Source organism: Lingula anatina, chromosome 2, assembly GCF_051362555.1.
Source record: "Lingula anatina isolate TDL-2025a chromosome 2, LinAna3.0, whole genome shotgun sequence".
NCBI lineage: Eukaryota > Metazoa > Brachiopoda > Lingulata > Lingulida > Lingulidae > Lingula > Lingula anatina.
Window position 1 is genome coordinate 30,075,523 of NC_141768.1, and position 18,661 is coordinate 30,094,183.

At 35.3% G+C, this 18,661-nt stretch overlaps 1 protein-coding gene across 2 annotated transcripts in view; it reads left to right on the top strand.

Moving 5' to 3' along the window:
* LOC106167243 (tRNA (32-2'-O)-methyltransferase regulator THADA) overlaps window positions 1–18,661 on the top strand; it is a 62,943-nt gene that overhangs the window by 38,553 nt on the left and 5,729 nt on the right. For both annotated transcript variants that reach the window (XM_087003507.1, XM_087003508.1), the window contains exons 29-38: window positions 188–319; window positions 1,149–1,317; window positions 8,687–8,793; window positions 9,047–9,497; window positions 10,735–10,815; window positions 11,023–11,063; window positions 13,624–13,696; window positions 14,301–14,454; window positions 14,813–14,932; window positions 15,266–15,411. In XM_087003507.1, coding sequence (XP_086859633.1) covers window positions 188–319; window positions 1,149–1,317; window positions 8,687–8,793; window positions 9,047–9,497; window positions 10,735–10,815; window positions 11,023–11,063; window positions 13,624–13,696; window positions 14,301–14,454; window positions 14,813–14,932; window positions 15,266–15,411 — 1,474 coding nt within the window. The remainder of the gene's footprint in view (window positions 1–187; window positions 320–1,148; window positions 1,318–8,686; window positions 8,794–9,046; window positions 9,498–10,734; window positions 10,816–11,022; window positions 11,064–13,623; window positions 13,697–14,300; window positions 14,455–14,812; window positions 14,933–15,265; window positions 15,412–18,661) is intronic.

Genomic DNA, 18,661 nt, shown 5'->3' on the forward strand with positions numbered 1-18,661 from the left:
CAGTCATGTTACTTGAATGATTAAATATAATGAAATGATGGTAAATCTGTTATTGTATATTCTTTAATTATCAAAAATGGAAATGAACTCAAATCATGTCAAGAATCTCAAAATGTAACAAATAGGGTATTTTTTCTGTGTCTGTACATTTGACAGCTTTGCTGCCTTGTTTATTTATACTTTTTAGTGACCAAGGTCAGCTTCACCTTCATCCAGGGTTGTATCCAATCCTAATGGTAATGGGGAGACTATTCCCTGCCATGGTTGAGGGGAATGATCCCAAACTGAACCTGCCTGCGTACATTCCCTTTGTGATCAGGTACACATTTTGATATGATATAATGAAGACAAATTTAATAAAAGGTACACAATGAACGCTACACCTCAATATTGGTTTTCCCAGAAATTTGAACACTTTCTTTTAATGGAGGAGGTATACCATATCCAGAACTGTTGACAAAATTATTATGATTATCCTGTTTTTTAGTTCTAAGCCTTGCATTTTTTAGAAAGGTTTAATTATGGAGATGGAGACTAGCAATTTTCACTTGTGCTGGTAAAAACCAAAGTTAAAGATTGAAAGAAACATATTCTTTTATTGAGTAATATTTAGAGATTCTGATGTTTCAAAGTAAAGAGCAAGTTTTTGTACTTAGTGAGCACTAGACAGGGGTGGCAAGGTGAATGCTCACAGAATTTGCATAGCTCAAAGTTGAACTACTCTCAAGTTTTTAATTGCCATATACATGTATGGATTTGCATTTTTTTATTGGTCATGAAAGCAATGTCTTAATTTTAGAATGAATAGTGATTGATTTTAATTAAATGTTGAGGATGGAGTGATGTTTGTGTGTCAGTTTAGAAGACAACAACAATTTAGCAAATTGTGGTTAACAGTATATATAAATTGTTCTGCCTAGGTATGTGTAACACACTCATAAATGCTTGACCAAACTTAAACTTTCATAAATTTAAAACACAACACAGCTTCAGTATTTTATAGTTTAACTAAGACCCTTAAGACAGTTTATTGTTAGCAAAATGGATATATATGTTTTCAAGGGTCCAACCTTGACACATTTTTTGTTGACTTTTTTGTTGGTTATCAAATGCTGAACTAAAGTGTAGGCATAATTATAATTTGGCAGCTGTGCAGGTAGTCGAGTTTTCAAGACCAGAGTCATGGCAGGCAGAGCCCTGAGACCTCTGGTTTTTAAAGACCAGCTTGGATCAGTTCTTGCTCAGCTCACAGGATATTTGCCAAAAGACCAGCAGCAGAGACATTCTCAGAACTTGACACACGGAATCTTACTTCAGGTGAGTTTGTTTCTGAGAAATGTTCTTTATTTTATTCAAGTATTCATTATAATTTCTAATTTACTATAGATTTTGATATTAACATTTATGGTAATTACTCAATCTTTTCAATGGGGAAAATTGCTAATTTTACAGAGACTGCATTTTTTTAGTCATAATTTCTTAAAATTAGAATATCCCTTTTGAGTGGTAGCAACATAATTAAAAAGCAGACTTCTCTGTATTTTTATTCTATGCAGTAAAAGCAACACAAATGTTATAGAAATATAATCTCTATGATCATTAAATTATGTATCTAAAAGTTTGATATTTTTATGTACAGACACAGATGTGTCTGTACATATAGCCATCACCTGCGTCTGTCGTCACCGTGCACTTTTACTGATAACACGATAAGCGGAAAACTGTTTTTATGTACAGACACAGATGTGTCTGTACATATAACCATCACCTGCGTCTGTCATCGCTGTGCACTTTTACCGATAACACGATAAGCGGAAAACTGTTTCATGTACAGACACAGATGTGTCTGTACATATAGCCATCACCTGCATCTGTCGTCGCCGTCGCCGTCGTCGCGTGCACTTTTACCGATAACACGATAAGTGGAAAACCATTTTTTCTTTTGGCTTGAAACTTACGTAACTGATGAATATTCATAAAACGCAGGTCAAGTTTGAAAATCAGCATGATCAGGCCTATTTTGGGGAAGTTATGCTGTTTTTTCACTTTTTTCAGCATTTGTGTAGCACCGATAACACAATAAGTGGAAAACCGTTTTACCTTTTGGCTTGAAACTTACAGAACTGATGAATATTCATAATACGCAGGTCAAGTTCGAAAATCAGCATGATAGGAACAATTTTATTTGGAAGTTATGCAGTTTTTTCACTTTTTTCAGCATTTATGCAACACCTATAACACAATGTTTGAAAAACCGTTTTACCTTGTAGCTTGAAACTTACAGAACTGATAAATATTCATAACACGCAGGTCAAGTTCGAAAATCAGCATGATAGGAACAATTTTATGGAAGTTATGCAGTTTTTTCACTTTTTTCAGCATATATGAAACCCTGATGACACGATAAGTGAAAAACCGCTTTACCTTTTTGGCTTGAAACTTACAGAACTGATGAATGTCTATAATACACAAGTCAAGTTTGAAAATTGGCATGATCAGGGCATTTTTATAAAAGTTTTGTTGTTTTTTCACTTTTTTTCAGCATATATGCAACACCTATAACACATTTTAAGAAAAATCAATTGGCCAATTGTCTTGAAATTCATAGTAGTGATCAGTGTTACTGAAATACAGATTAAGTTTTGAAATAAGCTTGATCAGTAAAGGTTTGGTGAAGTTATACCTTTTTTTTTGTATAAGTGTTTTTTCCTCAAATTTAATCCTCAAGCATGTTAACAGTCTCATTTTTGAACTAATTAGATATGTTAAGTTGTTCTTTTGACATTTTCTGCATCTTAACAACATTGTTAGTTGATAATATAAAAATGATGGTAAACCTGATATTGTGTATTGTGTAATAAGTGTCAAAAATGAAAAAAAAAAACCTCATATCTTTACAGTTTGTCAGATTCAACCATTCACTATGTTCAGAATCTCAGAATGGAGCAAGTTGGACATTTATAATTGTTCTATTGATTTTTTTGCTTTGACATCATATTTTTTGATTGAACATATAAAAATGACAGTAAATTGATTATTTTGCTTTATGTAAAAAAGGTGTTGAAAATGGAAATAAACTCTTTCAATACAGTTTTCTCTTGTTTACATTTTGGGATTTTCAAAGTATGACTCTGAACTCTATGGGCTAGTCACATTTTCTGAATATCCATGATAGTTTTATTTTATCATTAAAAACTGATGGTTATTATGCTGTTAAGCATTGTGTAATATTGCATCAAAATTGAACAAAACCCTATTTTGGGCACTGCCTCCGTAGTGACCGTGAAAGGAAAACGATGTCACTTGCTCTTTTCACACTCAAAGGAAAGAAACATAGGACTGAAATACAGCTTCAGTTGGAAAATCTGTCTCATTAGTTAATTTTCTGGAAGTTGTAGAGTTTTTTGTGAAAATTTTTATCTTTCACATACTGGAATTTTCAATGTGGGACTCAGAGCTCCCTTTGGCATGAAGCCCAGTGGTAATCAAAATTTTTTTAAAGTCCATGTTTTTAATAGTAGATATTTAAAAATTGGTGGTATTTATACAGTTAATCATTATGTAATGTTGCATCAAAATTGACAAAAAACCTACTTTGTGCACTGCCACCATTAACGTTATGGAAAGAAAACTTACTTTTATTTTTTCAACTAGTCTTACAAGAATGATTCTTAGGATTGACATACAGCTCATATTAGAAAACCAGCTCTATTGGATTATCATTTGTATTAAATTTATGCATTTTTTGTGAATTTTTCATTTTTCTCATTCTGGCACTTTCCAAGTATAAACTTGAACTCCGATGGGCCTGAAGCCTTATGCTTTTACTTTCGTTGGTGTTACCTGTTGTGCATAATTAAATTTTGATGTTGACTGTGCAGTTAAACATAATGTATTATTGCATCAGAATTGGTAGTCTTCTATTTTGTGCATTATTGTTTTGTGCTTTTCTTAAGGTGTGACTTATGGGCCTGAAGACCTTTGAGAGTGTCAGTCTGTAAATTTCCCTTGGGTATCACTAGGCTAAGTTTAGAGTTATAAAGTCATTTGCCTAATTAATAGGCCATTAAATGAGATTACATAAAGCACACTTATTGATATTTCCCTGTAAACTCCCAAAGGTTAAGCTCTCTACTAGATTTATAATAAGGAAGCAGTGATAATTATGCAGGTAAATTTTGTTTAATATTGAAAATTAGTTTTTAATATATATATATATATATATATATATATATATATATATATATATATATATATATATATATGAAACTCAACGATTAAAAGTTTGAATAGCAGCTTCATTGGAATAATATTTACCTCTGCCAAGGAGGTTATGTTTTCACCCCTGTTTGTCTGTCATCAACATAACTCAAAAAGTTATGGACTGATTTTGATGAAATTTTCAGGAACTGTCAGAAGTGCGTCAAGCAGGACAATGATTAGTTTTTGGTGGTGGTCCGGATCAATAATCAATCAATAATCAATAACAATAAAAAAATTGCTGCCTTGGCAGAGGTCTGTGCTCTCGGGGTGCTTTTCTAGTTTTGTTATGTTTTCCTTTTTAATTTTTTCTCAAACACTGGCATTTGTGACTTTTAACTCCCATCCGCCTGCGGCTCTGCACATTTTCTGTATTTCCACATAAGCAGTTGTATTGGTTTTTATGTCTTTAAACATTATGTAATATTATTTTATGTACTGTCATCATTTTTCAAATATTGGGACTTTCATCATGTGAATTTGAACTCTCATGGTCCTGAAACTGTAATCTTATTGAAGGAGTGGATTGAGACCATCTTCTGGGTCTTCCGGAAGACGGTCAGGTTTTTAAGTTTATATTGACCGGTATCTATTTTTTTTTCTGTTGGAAGACCATCAAAATGGAGGATGGATCAACATAGATACTTTGGAATACTGTCAGAAAATATCTCTGGGTCTGCTCCTGTTATTGACCATGTTACCTGTTGTGCATGATTAAAATTCAGTGTTGACTGACAGTGCTATTATAAGCATTATTTATTATTGCATCAAAATTGACAAAATGACCTATTTTGCATCTTTATTTTCTTTTTTTTTTTTTTTTTTTGTCTGTACATTTGACAGCTTTGCTGCCTTGTTTACCCATTGAAAAGATCGATAAATTACGATAGATGATAAATCTCAGCACTGATTTTTCAAATATGAAGGTGATAGTTTTATTGGTAAAAAAGGGAGGGAGGGTTATTGTACCACCAGCGTTAGCGCTGGCGGTACACATGGTTTCGGTCTCGTCCGGATCGTTCCGCCGGCTCCGCCGGCTCCGCCGGACGGCTACCGTTACCGCTTCTCCTCCTAGACGGTAAGGCCCCCCATACCCATCTCATGGATTTAGGTCACCTATAATCTCAACTCGTTCCACGTAAAATTTGGGCTTTGTCGGTATTGGGGTCTGGGTGTGGCACTCATTGCAATGCACCCTTGTCCAAAAATGGCAAAATTAAATGCTAATTATCTACCCTACGGAAGGAGTTACGGGAAAAATTTCTACAGACGGCTTTCCAAAAGTCATATGTGTAGATTTCAAATATACCCTCGGATTTGACCTTTGACCTTTACTTCAAGGTCAAATGGGCCAAAATTTTCAAAAAAATGAAATTTTTTACGAAAAAAAAATTTTTTGCCCTGTTATTCAGACACCACACAGACTTAACCAATAATATTATTGGAAAGTGTTACCCTTCAGGTCATCTTTCATCTCCGTGAATTTGGGGTCAATCGGTGCATTTTCACAGGAGTAGCGGCCATAAGATACCGAAACTGAAAACTGTCTCTAATTCGGGAACCGTTAATGCTAGAGACCCATTCTTTTTTGCATTTTGTAGAGCATGTAAAGCCCAACACTGGAGGTGGTCTCGGTTTTTTTGTATTCCATACGGTTTTCGAGTTACGCTGTATCAAAAAGTACATATTGGTGGTGAAAGGAAAATGTACGGAAGCCCACTGGTGCCATATGTAGAAAAAAAAATTATCTCGAAATTTCGAGATACTATTTTGAAATTTGAACCAAAAAATTTACCACCAGCGTTAGCGCTGGCGGTACACATGGTTTCGGTCCCGTCCGGTCCGTTCCGCCGGCTCCGCCGCCATGTTACCGTTACCGCTTCTCCTCCTAGACGGTAAGGGCCCCCGTACCCATCTCATGGATTTAGGTCACCTATAATCTCAACTCGTTCCACGTAAAATTTGGGCTTTGTCGGTATTGGGGTCTGGGTGTGGCACTCATTGCAATGCACCCTTGTCTAAAAATGGCAAAATTAAATGCTAATTATCTACCCTACAGAAGGAGTTACGGGAAAAATTTCTATAGACGGCTTTCCAAAAGTCATATGTGTAGATTTCAAATATACCCTCGGATTTGACCTTTGACCTTTACTTCAAGGTCAAATGGGTCAAAATTTTCAAAAAAATGAAATTTTTTACGAAAAAAAATTTTTTTGCCCTGTTATTCAGACGCCACACAGACTTAACCAATAATATTATTGGAAAGTGTTACCCTTCAGGTCATCTTTCATCTCCGTGAATTTGGGGTCAATCGGTGCATTTTCACAGGAGTAGCGGCCATAAGATACCGAAACTGAAAACTGTCTCTAATTCGGGAACCGTTAATGCTAGAGACCCATTCTTTTTTGCATTTTGTAGAGCATGTAAAGCCCAACACTGGAGGTGGTCTCGGTTTTTTTGTATTCCATACGGTTTTCGAGTTACGCTGTATCAGAAAGTACATATTGGTGGTGAAAGGAAAATGTACGGAAGCCGACTGGTGCCATATGTAGAAAAAAAAATTATCTCGAAATTTCGAGATACTATTTTGAAATTTGAACAAAAAAAATTTTTATCTCGAAATTTCGAGATAGCATTTTGAAATTTGAACAAAAAAAAAATTATCTCGAAATTTCGAGATAGCATTTTGATATTTGAGCAAAAAAATTTATCTCGAAATTTCGAGATAGTATTTTGAAATTTGAACAAAAAAAATGCTATCTCGAAATTTCGAGATAATTTTTTTTTTCAACATATGGCACCAGTCGGCTTCCGTAAAAATGTGCAGTACGGTAATGGATAATAAATTTTGAACTCCGGAAAAATAAAACATAATGCTTGGCAAAGCAGACAACTTGTGGTCAAAAATGACATTATTTTATCAAATTTAAACTTCTGCAACTTCAGAGAACCTCCCATTTCAAGAACTTTGACCAAAATGACCTTTTCTTTATTTTAATTAATTTTTTCTGTAGGAAATTTATGGCACATTATGGTAACTCCAAAATTATAACATTTAGTCCCTTATATCTCCAAAACTGGCAGAGATAGGTCCATAGTTACTATTGAAGTTGAATAGGAAGTCATATACTGGCAATCTTACTGTGACCTTGACATTGACCTTTGACCTACTTTTCACCATGAACTGAACTTTGCAAATTTTGCTTCCCTTTTATCTCCAAAACTGGCAGAGATAGGTCCATAGTTACTATTGAAGTTGAATAGGAAGTCATATACTGGCAATCTTACTGTGACCTTGAAATTGACCTTTGACCTACTTATCACCATGAACTGAACTTTGCAAATTTTGCTTCCCTTTTATCTCCAAAACTGGCAGAGATAGGTCCATAGTTACTATTGAACTTGAATAGGAAGTCATATACTGGCAATTTTACTGTGACCTTGAAATTGACCTTTGACCTACTTTTCACCTTGAACTGAACTTTGCAAAATTTGCTTCCCTTTTATCTCCAAAACTGGCAGAGATAGGTCCATAGTTACTATTGAACTTGCATAGGAAGTCATATACTGGCAATTTTACTGTGACCTTGAAATTGACCTTTGACCTTCTTTTCACCATGAACTGAACTTTGCAAATTTTGCTTCCCTTTTATCTCCAAAACTGGCAGAGATAGGTCCATAGTTACTATTGAAGTTGAATAGGAAGTCATATACTGGCAATCTAAATGTGACCTTGAAATTGACCTTTGACCTACTTTTCACCATGAACTGAACTTTGCAAATTTTGCTTCCCTTTTATCTCCAAAACTGGCAGAGATAGGTCCATAGTTACTATTGAAGTTGAATAGGAAGTCATATACTGGCAATCTTACTGTGACCTTGAAATTGACCTTTGACCTACTTTTCACCATGAACTGAACTTTGCAAATTTTGCTTCCCTTTTATCTCCAAAACTGGCAGAGATAGGTCCATAGTTACTATTGAAGTTGGATAGGAAGTCATATACTGGCAATTTACTGTGACCTTGAAATTGACCTTTGACCTACCTTACAATGAACTTAACTTTGATTGCACCATTTTTAGTTATATATATTTTTTGCATATTTTGAAAATTCTTGTTGATTGCATTTTTACAGCTTGTCAAGCACAAGACTGGTGGCTGCACCCCTTATTTTGTGTATGTGGGGGTCTATACGAATGCGCTTGCTCCAGCTGGTGGTACAATATTCGGAGGCGGTATCGCCTCTCTGATCCTCTAGTTTCTCTTCTCTTTTCTACAATAAATATTGTTTTATTTTCTTACACTTTCGTAGTTGCACAGTAGCTAAAGGGTACCACGTCCTTTAAGATTTTGAGTTTAGTTTTTTGTATTATACTAAATGGTAAACTACAATTAATATACGTGCAAATATCATATTTCAAATAGGTTGAACATTTACTGAAAGAACTAAGTAACCTGCCTTCTAGCATTGTGCAGGAAGCATTAGATGTCACAGTGACTGGGATTATGGAGGCAAAGTGGCTTATCTTCAGGTAAGGAATTACAGGAGTGACTCAATCTTTTAATCAAAGGTCATATGTTGATTTAAACATTTTTATCAACCCAAAATAATTTTGATACATAAAAAATGCTTGACCCTCATGTACCAATATGTTTTTCTGGGGAAATTTAATTTTGCAAATATATGAAGTTTGTTGTAGGCCAGGTTGTTATTGCACTAACTGGCCTTAAAGGTAATACTATTTTTGTTATCTGAAACTCAGTATTGATATTACTTTATTTTAGGGAGAATAGATGTCCAGTTACAAGGGCAGCATACTTTCATGTTGCTCAAGCAATGCTACAGTCAAGCCAGAGAGCAGAGGTGGACAAGCTTCATATTCTGGTGGACCATCTCGCCAAGGTTGTGTTCACGGAGCTTTCAAGCCAACACCCCTCAGGTTACATCTCTCCTGGATCCGTAGAGGTTAATGTTGCCATGGCCAACTTGAGTATTAACTGTGATGAAGTGTGGAACAAACTGAAAGAGCTCCTAAACATAGACGATGGGACCCTACTTGCATTTTTTCTTGAGTCTCCGTTCTATGAAGTTCGTTTACTTGTTCTTCAGCACTTGACTTTGCTTATGTCTACCCCAGTCAGTAAATCCTCAAAATTGGAGGAAAGCAATAGGCTTTTTCAGAAGTTGATTTCCATGGCAACAGGATTGGAACACCACCAAGGGTGTTTAGCTCAGGTATGCACAAACACTGATCTGTTGATCTGTTGAAATTTGAAAAATGATAAAATAAGATCTTAAAAGTCAGCTGGCAGTTAAGTCCAAACATTTTCTAGCATTGTGCAAAATTTGATAAAAGCATGAAAAACTTTCTGCAATGAATGATCATCGGGTATTTGCCAATTTTGGATAGGGAGGCCATTCTGAAATTTATCAGTAACCAGATAAGTGGCTTTGTTTAATATGCTGACTCTGCATTTTTATGTACATCCAGATTTCACCAAAATGTGCACTACCAATGCTTACGCTAATTATATCTTTAATAAATTTAAGAAACATGCACGCACTGTTCATATCTATGAGGACTACAATGATGCCATAGTAACGTCAGTGGGTGATATTACTCAATACAAAGTGACAAATATCTACTCACTCCCATAGGCCCAATAGTTGCACCCTGCAATCTTCTTTCCTGTAAACATTTATTACAGAAATGCATCCCTTAGGGCTAGAAAAGAAAAGTTAGTTTGGTTGCTACTTAGGAGCATTTTTCAATATGGCTGTCAATTTTTGAGGGAAAATAGAAATACAACCAGAAATACTTTATTTGTGGCTCTTGTTAATGTATTTTCTCTCAGTGGAACATGGTAGGGTACTTGACTACATCCTAGCACATCACTATTATTGAAAAATCAAAAGTGGAAATGTAGGCAAATATTTTACCTGATATTTTCATTTGTACAGTTATTATACTAAATCTGCAATCAGTAGTAATTTGTTTTAATGGAGCCATCTTAAAAGTCAGGTTGCTTAATAAATAAATTTTTAAAACTGAATATCCAGACAGTGCTAGTTTGACAGGGATTCAAAAAGGTACCTAATAAGATATAAAACCTGATGAGCACATTGTGGACCCTCGAATAGGAATGTTATTGGTTAATATGCAGAACAACATTAATTTGGTGATCGTTAATCTTATGATATCGATCTGGATGGTAGATAAGTATAGCTGGGGACATCACAAATCAAAATGGTTACAGAAAAGATAATGAAAGGATAGGATTCTTCAGACTTTGTGCAAAATTGGAGCTTGAGAAAGACAGAAAAAGTAGTTTATTCTGATGATAAAAGTTTTCTGTATCATCTGTACATATATATGTATTTTTGACATCCCACCCCCATTTGTTCTTAAAGAGATAAATTTGTTTGATAATTTTATGGATATAATGATCATTTTTGTCTTAATAATATTCAGGTTTTCTTAGTTCTGGTTCACCATCCTTGTGCCAAGCAATTTCCATGGAAACTTTCCAGTGGCCTTTGGCAGTCCAGTCGGGTAGCTAAATCCCATATTTAATTTAACTAATCTAAAAGTTTTTTTATTATTATATTTAAAAAAATGTTGATTCTTCTCGAAATTGATAAAAAATAAATTACAAAGCCCTAATCTTACATATACAGTTGTACAGTAATAACTCATATTCTAGTGGTTTTTTTAAATTTATTTTAAAACACGCCTAAAATCAATATCCTTTGTTTGCAGGTGCAAGACCTCCTGATCAAAGTCCAAAAGACTTCCTCCAGGTAGGTTTACTTCTCTTGTAAATTATTTGGCTGGTGTTTGCATCATATATTTTATGTATTTAATTTACAAGAAAGAATGAAAACAATGTTGAGTATTATATCAAGTTTGCAGATGGTTTTCTCATTAAGAACATTGCCAGTGTTCAATGAACTGTTGTTCTCAGTTGAAAACAATCGAGTTAAGAGGTGTGGTGGGAGGCTGGGCTAAAACCATGTTTTGAGGGTTTTGTATGTTTATGATAATCAAAAACATATATTTCACATGGCATGAAATAATACTTTTGAGTCTAGACCAAAATATGTGTCTTTTGATGAGTTTTTCATCCTGCATGTACTGCCGGCAGACTCACTACTAAGCCATGCCAATGTTAATTGTCAAGGGTGGTTGTTATGAGGGAGCGAAGCTAAGTTAAGGATTTGGGAGCACTGTTCCAGGAAAGTGTTGCTTCCTTCCACCATAGTAAATCTTTAACTGTTCCCTTATCTAACATGAGTACATCATCCCAGCCTTCCTGTGTGGCTAGTAGATGATAAGTATTTCTTACCAATAGTTTACCAGGTAAGATTGCTTTAGTCATAGCAACACAGGTACCTGCAATCTTTGCAAATCTACGTGCAGTTAGATGTTGTGTCTCTACTGCATGCTTTATAAGTCGACGGAGATTTCTTGTACGGGTGCAGGGAACTTTTATAATAGGAACCCCCTCTTTCATCTTTGTAATTATTCGATATCCTATATATTCCACTGAATAACAGGGCTGTAATGAACACTTGTCCCAATTAATTTTCCAACCGAAGTTTTGTAATACTTAAATGTCACAATGTTTTTGTGTTCCTGAATGACATCTGTCTAAAATCTTTATGGATTGGTACATGAAAAAAACATCTTTAATGTCCAGAGTTACCAACTCATCATTAGCCTGTATAATGTTCTTGACAATATTAATATCCTCGATGACAAACTTTGGAGGCTTGTACGACTCAGTGAGTTTGTGCAAGTCTACATTTTCCTTTCTTTTTAGGTATACAGTATATAGGAGATACGCAGTGTGGTTTTTCATCACATAGAGACACATACCCCAATTTAAATAGTGAACTGATTTCTGTAGTTAAAAAGACATGTGCTTGTTCAGTTATTGGCCTATTTGGCAACTCATATTGTTCTGGGGTACCTTGAAATTTTATCTTAAGGCCTTCAAGTATGATTGACTGTAAAAAGTCAGATGCACCAGTCTTAATCCAATAATCAATATTCTCGGAAAGTGAAGTCATTCTAGTCACCTGGGGCTACTGTGCATAATCCAGGTCAGACTGGTCATTTGCTTGATTGACAGGTTTTACAAATCTGTTATAGTAATTGCCCTGCCTCTACCGCCACGGTAAGGGTAGCCTCTTCCAATACCACGCTGTTTGTACTGGTAATTGTCTCTGGAGTCGGTAGCTTTATTTATTTCAACTGCCATTTTGAGTCTATCACATACCTCGGGTGTGAAGGTAGATGTATTTTTTCCTAAATTTCGAAACCACTTAGCAATGCCATCTGGTCATTGGCTTTGCACCAGCAGAGTGGCATATTCTTCCTGCAGATATTTCACGTGAGCGACTGAATCATTAGAATATTCCCCAATTCTTCTTCTGTTGAAGTGAGGCTCCTTGTTTCCTCCGGTGAGTCCATGGATGCTAGGAGTTTCATTGTTGTTTCCACAGACGAGCGCTTTTAGCTATGATGTTATAAGCTGTGAGTTATGATTTCTTTATCCCTTGTTGGGTTTCTTTTAATTTTAGTTCGTCTGGAAGACGTACCTTCTATAGGGAGTCCTTTAATGTCAGGAACTTTCCCTGTAGCTCCTCACCAAGAGCACCGTTGAATATACTGGTGGGCCTCGGTCCAGTGACGCAAACCCAGGTGGTTGCTCAATGCCTGCAGTTGTGGAGACCTCTGAGGCTTCTAAACATTTTAATCTTTCTTCTGTTTGTACCAGAACGTTGTGTATATTCGCTGTTTCACCACTGGATTAGAACCACAAGCCATCTCATACAAAATTCAATGTTTTCTCCCCTTTTTTTTCCGCGCCAAATGCGCTGACCTTTCTGAGATTGCTTAGCACCAGACAAGATGTCGCTTACTGCATGTAAAAACTAAAATTCTTAACTACAATTATCTCCCTGACATTTGCAGATGATTAGGGGAAAATAATATGAAACTACTGTGTTAGATTTTCAATAAAAAATACTTGAAGAAAAAGAAAAAAATATACACAATAAAATGAAAAAATTTATTGGACTTTTAAAAAAAACATATTGAAGGGACTACATGTTTTTGTATACATAAATTACTATCATTCCTATAGTTAGCAGTCGTAGAAATGCAGCTGTAAGTATTTGCTTTCAAAAATGTAAATGTCAATATTAGGTTTTGTTGAGGAAATCAGTTGTTATTATTGAATTTGTGAGATAATCCCCTTTTCCGCAGGCACTGATGCTAACATGTACCCTGTACAGTATGTGTTAAACTGATATTGGTCACCTGTTTTGATGTCTAGTTTTTGTTGTTTTCCAGGGATGAGGTGAGAAGTGCAGCTTGCAGACTGATAGGAGTCATTCTGCCATTGCTGTACAACCAGCTGGAGCAGGTAAAGAGTACATTTTTGGCAAATATTAAAACATCTTTTAATTTAACTTTTTAATGGGGTTTACCAGCCCGCTTGGCACCAGGTGGCACTGGTGCCAATTCAGTCCTATGCTGGCAATAGTCGACATTTTGAAAACTTACACGTGGGGCTGTTGGTACTTTTCATACTAAACAGGCCTCAGTATGATTGTGTACCTGAATGTTAAAGTGGACTAGGTGGACATCAGTTTAATTTCCTAAGGATTCAGGCTCTGTTTAAAGTAAAGGTGGCTGTAAATCATGTATGCACAAAGACAAAATGCCTGTGGAATCCTGGTCGGCACAGTGTTTTCTATGTTCTACTTATTGGCAAGAGGATGTGGCATGTTAATCTATCAAGCTGATTGCAATTGGCAAGAACCCCTGCAGGGTTGGGTCGATCCAAGTAGACCTATGTGTCTATGGGAATGGGGCCTAGATCATTCCATGTGAAATACTACATTTGTACATTGTACTACACACTGCTGTGATATTTCATTAAGATCAAAATAACTTTGCCAGTAATAATTATTACTACAATCAAGCTACAAAATCTATCTTATCTAAATTTTTTGTAATGATTGCAGGACCAGTTTGAAGAGGATCTGCTTATAGATTCCCTCAGCATTATCAAGGCCAGCTGTGATTCAGAACAGAATGTTTCTGTGAGAGAGGCCTGTGCTATGGTCCTGGCTCAACCAGAGATGACAAGTATTTTGAGGGATGAGAATCGTGTTTTAGGTAGATTGTCATTGCACTTGAAATAAACACTGTCATGCACACACACACACATCAACACATACAGAGAGAGAGAGAGAGAGAGAGAGAGAGACTGGGTTCCCATAATCCTATTGTACTAGCAGGATCGATCCAACTCCAAGAGGACTCTCACTAAGTTGCATTCAGTTTAAGTGGCTTAAATGTCTGTCATGGCCACTGAAGCTGCTAGGGTGCTAGGGGGATAATTAACTTAAATGCAATTTAGCGAGAAACACCTCAGACATAGATCGATCCTGGTAATACAACAGGGTATGGGAATGGTTCCAGAGAGAGAGGTACCATAGTTCATTTCAGTTCAAATTACCTTGTTACCTTGTAGAGCACCATGTACTTCATTTATGGGAATCGGTCATCATACTTCTCCAAGATGAAGATATGTTAGTAAAAGATATCACTGCCAGGGCTGTGGATCACTTGAACAATTTTGCTTGTGAAGAAGGTAAAGACAGTTTATAGTTTTACAAACATTTTAGACCCATTGCATTGGTTTATGTATGCATCAAATATTAATTGGTGATTTTTAATTACAAAGACAAATGAAAAAGTGAAATAGACCAAGGTTCTTTATTCACAGAAGTAGCATTATTTCAGATTTGTTCTTAATGGAACTCTCCATGTGTTGAATATTCCCCACAGTCATACATGTATTCATTGTAATTCCTATAGAGAGCTCCTTTAAGCTCTAATTAACTTACTTACTTGGTTTGCAAATATTGAAAGCATTTAATTGTGATTAAAAGTTTTAATTATTATCATTATTATTATTATTTAGAATCTGAAAAGAAAAACCAATGCCTGCAGCCTTCTATGGCTATAGATATCTGCATGAAGACCATGGTAGAACTTCATCACCAAACACATCCTGTGGAGTGCTTTACATTACTGGCAACATGGTTGCTCAGTGAAGAGAAGGTGGAGGTACGTCAGTATGCTTAGTAAACACATATTTTGAGGTCTTGACTTTTGATGCACTTTTTAATTTAAAGGTATTTGAAAGTGATTCATGAAAGCATTCATGTTTTTTTTTTCACAACCAAAATGTGACCACCTATTTGTAGGGATTAGTATATACTGCTAGTATTTAAATAAATAAATAATTGTATCAATGGTCTTGTAAAAAAAAAGAGATATCTTTTTAATAGATATAAATTATGACGAATAAAAATTGATTTATGCTGTTAGGTATTGTGCAATATTATTTTCTGCCCTGTGATCATTATCTTCTGCTTTTTATCTGTACATTCAACAGCTTTGCTGGCTTTTTATTCACCATATTATTGCCAAACCATATTAAATTTTTCGTTTACCTGTAATTATCTAAGTGGCTTTGTTTCGTAAAAAAAGGCAGGTTACTTTTCACAAATTGGCATTTTCTCCATGTGACCTTGAATTCCCATGTGTCTTAAAACCTGTTACAGTCACATTTTCTAAATATACATGGTAACAGTAGTATATTGGTAGTGCTTTATGTAATATTTACTTTTAATTTTCTAAGTGGCTTTGTTTTGTAAAAAAAAAATGCAGGTTACTTAAGTTCACACTTTTCACGAATTGACATTTTCTCCATTTGACATTGAACTCCCATGGATCTGAAAACCTGTTACAGTTCTTTTTCTAAATTTATAAATTGCACAATTCATAGTAACTGTAGTATTTTAGTAGTGCTTTATGTAATATTGCATCAAAATTTGCCAAAAATAAACTATTTTGTGCTCTTCATCATAAACACAAGAAATGGAATATTTGTTACTTTGTTTACATTCACCAAGAGGCCCTGCAGAGTTGGAATGATCTGCCTAGAACAATTAGACTAGATAGTGTCATAAGGGATGAACCCATAGTCCTATTTTCTGCACTGCAACTTTTAGCATTAAGGAAAACCCTATTACTTACTACTCTCAAACTTCCAAGAATAATTCTTAGAATTATAATACAGTTTTATTTTGAAAAGCAGCCCGAAAAGATTATTTTCTTTATGCAATTTTTAGTGAATTATACATTTTTTCACGTATTGGCATTTTTAAGGTGGGGTTTTGAACTGAAGCAGCATTGCTACTTACATGTTCTTAATGTACATGATATCTTTAGTTTAAAACCAGAACCACCATTGGGCTTGAAAATTTTATTAAAACTACATAAAAGGTTACATAAAAGTTATAACTACAATAAACGGTAACTACTCAGCAAAGTACATCAAACACGTATGTTAATGAATTGCAACACTTCAGATACAGGTAGCAATATTTCTAAATTCCCATTTACTAAGCGCAGTTGTTCAAAATACCCGATACTAAGTGAAGATCATGTAGCAGATTGTGTAATGCCAATGTACGAGGCGCCTTCTGCCCATATTAGGGACAGGAGGGTGGGAAAATCTTCGACGCTTATGCTTAAGCCGATTCTAATTGAAGCAAAATGGGCTCAAGCGCCCTTACACGCTGTCCAGCTTTAACGACTGCCAGGCTCTAACTGCCAGTTATTTTGAATGCGCCACGTGAGCTAGCTGACCAATCCCTGAGCCTGCAGCCTAAGTATCCCTCTAGTGGTGGTTTTAAATACTATTCCCAAAGGTAAAGGGTTAAAGCAAAGATTAATGATGATCATACTGGTTGCCGTGTATTTAAGGGTTAAAGCAAAGACTAATGATGATCATACTGGTTGCCGTGTATTTTCAGTGTTATTAGATTGGTGGAAAACTGTGCGATCTTTTGTCTTCAAACTTAAGAACTGATGAATATTCATAAAATACAGGTTGAGTTAGAAAATCAGCTTGAACAGACCATTTTTCCAAAAATAATGGTGTTCTTTGGCTTTTTTCAGCATATTTTATCCACTGTTATTCTAATAAAATGAAAACCTTTTTATCTTTTGTTTTCAAGTTTACAGTACTCATGGATATTCATTAACTTACAGGACAAGTTTAAAAAATCAGCTTGATCGGAACATTTTTCCAAAAGTTATGTTGTTTTTTTTCTGCATACATTATCCATCATTATACAAACAGAAACAAAACCATTTTGTGCTTTGCTTTGAAATTTACAGGACTGATTCTTGAGACTAATATACATGTCAACTTTGAATATTAGGTTGATTGTTTATTTTTTAAAGTTATGCTGTTTGTTTGTATATAAGTGGTTTTTCCACAGATTCAATTCATGTTAACAGTCTCAGTATTGAACTAATTAGATATGTAAAAGTGTTCTTTTGAAATTTTCTGCATCTTAACAATTTTGTTAGTTGATAATAAAAAAATTATGTTAAATCTGTTATCTTGTATTGTGTAATAAAGAAACTAAACTCATATCAGTGCAGTTTGTCAGATTCAATCCTTTAAATGGTTCTTTTACATTTACATTCTTTGGACATTTAAATGGTTCTTTTGATGTTTTCCCCACCTCAACTATTTTGTTAGTTTATCATATAAAATGATAGTAAATTGGTTACTGTATTTTATATGATTAAGTGTTGAAAATGAAATCATTTCAGTACAGCTAGCTGTCTCTGGTTTACATGTTGGCATTTTCAAGATGTAATTTTGAACTTCCATGGGACTATAGGCCTATGTAACCTGCAGTGCATAATTGTACCACCAGCGTAGGCGCTGGCAGTACACATGGTTTTAGTCCCGACCCGTATGTTCCGCCGGCTCCGCCGGATCCTGCGGCTCCGCCGCCAAGTCACCGTTACCGCTTCTCCTCCTAGACGGTAAGGGCCTCCATACCCATCTCTTGGATTTAGGTCACCTATAATCTCAACTCGTTCCACGTAAAATTTGGGCTTTGTCGGTATTGGGGTCTAGGTGTGGCACTCATTGCAATGCACCCTTGTCCAAAAATGGCAAAATTAAATGCTAATTATCTCCCCTACAGAAGGAATTATGGGAAAAATTTCTACAGACAGCTTTCCAAAAGTCATATGTGTAGATTTCAAATATGCCCTTGGATTTGACCTTTGACCTTTATTTTAAGGTCAAACGGGCCAAAATTTTCAAAAAAACAAAATTTTTGCCGAAAAAAAAAATTATTTGCGGTCTTATTCAGACACCACACAGACTTAACTAATGATATTAATGGAAAGTGTTACGCTTCAGGTCATCTTTCATCTCCGTGAATTTGGGGTCAATCGGTGCATTTTCACAGGAGTAGCGGCTATAAGATATCGAAACTGA